General features: G+C 36.7%; 1 protein-coding gene across 1 annotated transcript; it reads left to right on the plus strand.

Annotated features, from left to right (window-relative positions):
* The first annotated feature begins 1,161 nt into the window (after positions 1-1,161).
* Positions 1,162-3,135, plus strand: LOC120141762 (lysM domain receptor-like kinase 4). Its single transcript, XM_039156557.1, has one exon. The coding sequence runs from the start codon at positions 1,175-1,177 to the stop codon at positions 3,113-3,115; it is 1,941 nt and encodes a 646-aa protein (XP_039012488.1). The 5' UTR covers positions 1,162-1,174; the 3' UTR covers positions 3,116-3,135.
* The last annotated feature ends 1,058 nt before the right edge of the window (positions 3,136-4,193 follow it).

The following is a 4,193-nucleotide window of genomic DNA, read 5'->3' on the forward strand; positions in this document are numbered from 1 at the left end:
ATTTCTTAGTGGGTTGATGCTTTTTGTTGGGCTTTAGTAGACTCCGATCCCATAAACATCTACTACTAGTACTTTATTTTTTTATGTATTTTTTTAAATAAATGAATATATCATGTCCGTAAAAAATAAAATAAAATTAGTGTCCAACACATAGAGACCTTACTAGTTTTAAGTGTCAGTCCTTTCTATTCCTTCTCTCGCTTTGACCTTGGAAGCAGGTCTAAGGGTACAAGGACGGCCCAAGTAAGGTAGGATTGGGCTGTGGTGTCTTTTACCCTTTTTATTTAAAGGTTACGATTGTTTCATTTAATAATGCTTTTTTATAGTTTTGGTGGCAGCTTTTCTGTCTTTTTGAAATGCAATGCGCTATTCATCTAAAAAGAAATAATGTCTTTTTTGTTTAAATATGTATTTTTCATATAATATATCTTATCGTTATATTTAATATTTTTAGTGTCATTTTCATTTTTTTTACAATTATAAGTTTTTCAATCCTGTTTGTGTTTCTTTGTATAAATAAGGTATTCACTTACAACTTTAAATATTAATATAAAAATTTCTAATTTATTTTACAAATTAAACTATCCACTTGAAGATGTTTGAAAGCCCTTTTACTTTTACAAGTCAAACTATCTTGTTTTGAGGCTTGAGATTTTGGGATCTCTTTGTACCAAATAAAACTTGGAAAGGAAAAAAACAAAAACCAAATCTATCTATATACATTTGATTTCAACTCTCCTTTGATATTAAAAACAATCTTAAGCTTTTCCCAGACGCAGGAGAAAATTGTTTGGCCGAGTCCATAGCTGAATTCTCTCTATGATTTTGAAACATGTTCGTGTGGGCCTCTCCTTGCTCCGTAGCTTCCATGGCGGCTTCAAAACTCTCATTTGACCCATCCAAACAGCTATTATCACAATGAAGATTCTCTTCTTTTGTTTGTTTGAAACAGATACTATCATTATGCATTTATTATCTAAAATTAACTCAACTTATCCATTCAATATTAAAAGTCAACTTTGTCTTTTCATTATTAAAGCTATCATCAGATGTAACTTGTCTAAATTCTAAAGACAAGCCAACCAATCATCCCTCTGCCACCCTGTTTTTAATATTCTTCAAATCTATTGTCTGCTTGGACTGTTCTTCAGTTTCAGCTCCATATAATTTGGCAATGCCAATGTATTCATTCACCCATAAAAAAAACATCATGGTACAGCCAATGGGTTCTTTCTCTTTGGTGTCTCTGTTTACCCTCTTCTTATGTTGTTGTAGCGTGATACAAGCTCAGCAGCCTTATGCTGGACTAAGGACAACAGACTGTACAAATCCACACACTTCAAATTCAGTCCTTGGATACACCTGCAATGGCTTAAACACCAGTTGCCGAGCTTATCTCGTTTTCAGATCCCAGCCTTCGTTTAACAACGTTACATCGATTGCCAATCTCTTGTCTTCGGACCCTTCTCAGATTGTCGACATAAACGAGGTTCCGAGGACGGCAACGTTCGAAACAAACCAGATGGTTATGGTTCCTATCAACTGCTCGTGCTCTGGTGACCACTATCAGGGGAACGCTACTTATACTATTCGGAGCGGAGACACCTATTTCTTTATTGCAAATAACACTTTCCAGGCCCTGTCAACTTGTCAAGCTATTCAGAACCAGCAGCCTGAAATACAACCTACTAAATTGGTAATCGGTTCGACGATCACGATTCCTGTTAGATGTGCTTGTCCCACCAGGAACCAAACTGATGTAGGAATTAACTATCTGTTGAGCTATCCAATTGCTCAAGGTGATACTGTTGCGGGTATCAGTGAGATCTTTGGGGCTGACACTGAGAGTACTGTTGAAGCTAATCAGCTTAGTGATTCTGTAATTTTTTTCTTCACTTCACTCTTGGTTTCCCTCCGGGACCCGCCATCTAAAATCACAGTGCCTCCGCCGCCGCCGCCGCCGCCACCACCGCCACCGCCCTTCTCACCTACAACTCCACCCCCTAGTGGTGGCTCTAGCAAAACATGGATTTATATACTTGTTGGTGTTCTTGGGGGAGCTGCTCTTCTATTTGTTGTTTGCATAGTTATATTCTTCGGTAATAGAAAGAAGAAACCTGGCTTGATTGTGGATGAATCTCGGGACTTCTTGGATTATATGTCGAATATAGCAAAATCTCTGAATCTCAAGGTGTATAAATTCGAAGAACTTCAGGTTGCAACAGATAGCTTCAGCCCCGACTATCAGATTAAAGGGTCATCAGTTTACCGTGGTGTAATCAAGGGTGATTTTGCTGCTATTAAGAAAGTTCATGGAGACGTGTCGAAGGAGATAGAGCTGTTGAACACGGTGAACCATTCGAATCTTATTCGCCTTTCGGGAGTTTGTTTTGATGACGGGCATTGGTATCTGGTCTACGAGTATGCTGCAAATGGAGCATTGAGCGACTGGATCTCCAACAACAACAGCCAAAGCGGGAAACACTTAACTTGGATACAGAGAATTCAGATTGCATTAGACATTGCCACGGGACTGAACTACCTCCATAGCTTAACAAATCATCCTCATGTCCACAAGGACTTAAAAACCAGTAATGTTCTTCTTGATGGTGATTTCAGGGCTAAGATTAAAAACTTTGCTCTAGCAAGGTCAACTGAAGGGAAAGAGGGTCAATTTGCCTTGACAAAGCACATTGTTGGGACAAAGGGTTACATGGCGCCGGAATACGTCGAAAATGGTATGGTCTCCAATAAGATTGATGTTTATGCATTCGGGGTTCTCTTGCTGGAAGTAATAAGTGGGACAGAGGCTGCTGCAATCTATGGTGAGGACCATATGAAGTTATCAGAGATGTTAAGAAATGTGGTTCAAGAGCAAGATGGACATGAGGGTTTGAAGCACTTGATTCACCCCTGTATGCTAGATAATTGTCCCTTGGAACTTGCCATACTTGTGGCCAATTTGATCAATAGTTGCTTAAAGAAAGATCCGAATGCTCGACCAGCCATGGACGAAATCGTGCAATTGCTGTCGAGGATTTTGACTGCTTCATCGGCATGGGATTCTTCATCGAGTAACATGTCCTCGTCACAAACATCTGGTGGGAGCTATTGATGGCACCATGACTGAAATGAAATGTTCGAACCCTAGTCGCGGACTGCTTCATCGGCATGGGATTCACAATCGAGTAGCATGTCCTCGTCGCAATCATTGTCCGATGGTGCCACTGAATTTAAGCATGGAGTTTGAACCCTAGTTTATATAAAATTTAAATAAATATGTACATTTGATATTTAACTAAAAAATTATCGATAAATATTGAATACGCTGATAACATATGTATATTTAATGAATATAAATCCACACTTTAGAGCTAATAATTCTGGAAATAATAATCATGAATCTCAAATATTAGGGTACAATGGATTAGTGATAATAATCATGTTCGTGTTCGTTTATTTTTTTAAGGTGTTTGTGTTCATTCGTTTAATATTCGTGAACATATTCGTTTAACGTTAGAGAACATGTTTGTTTAGTGTTCATGAACATATTCGTTTAACGATAGTTTAGTGCTCGTTTATATGTTCGTGAACATGTTTATTTAGCGTTCACGAATATGTTCATTTGCAAGCTAGAAACTAGTAAAACTACGCCACTAGTGCTTAAACTTATTTAGCTTCATATTTTAAACGCCAAATTTCACTGTGTTTAATGTACTCCATAAATTAACCAATATTTAAAAAGTAAAAAATAAAAAGTAAATGAGCTTGTAAACGAGCTTATAAATGAGATTGTTCGTGAACATAAACGAACGAGTTGATAAATAAATTTATAAATGAGTCTGTTTGTGAACATAAACGAACCGAATACACCTTTGTTTGTGTTCGTTCGTTTATTAAATGAACATAAATATTTATTTAATCCGACAATGTTGATGTTGTGAACAGGTACAGAGCTCCCTTAGGGCCCAAGGGGATCCCGACCCCTGTTAAATTTTATATATTCGATATAGTTTTGGTTTAATAGTATTTTGGTTTATGTAAAAATAAATATTTAAATTTAAAAAATATAAAAAATTATTAAATATTTAATCAAGTAGGGGTCGAACTAAAGAATGATAACTCTTTATTCTCAAATTGTTGGTCTAATTACAATTTAAGTCATTGTAAGTTTAAATATTAGACAAATTAGA

The sequence above is a fragment of the Hibiscus syriacus genome, unplaced genomic scaffold (assembly GCF_006381635.1).
Source record: "Hibiscus syriacus cultivar Baekdansim isolate YM2019G1 unplaced genomic scaffold, ASM638163v2 tig00110813_pilon, whole genome shotgun sequence".
In the NCBI taxonomy this organism is placed as follows: domain Eukaryota; kingdom Viridiplantae; phylum Streptophyta; class Magnoliopsida; order Malvales; family Malvaceae; genus Hibiscus; species Hibiscus syriacus.

Excerpts from the sequence above, each read along its gene's own strand:
- LOC120141762 (XM_039156557.1), top strand. The coding sequence starts at position 1,175 with ATGCCAATGTATTCATTCACCCATAAAAAAAACATCATGGTACAGCCA.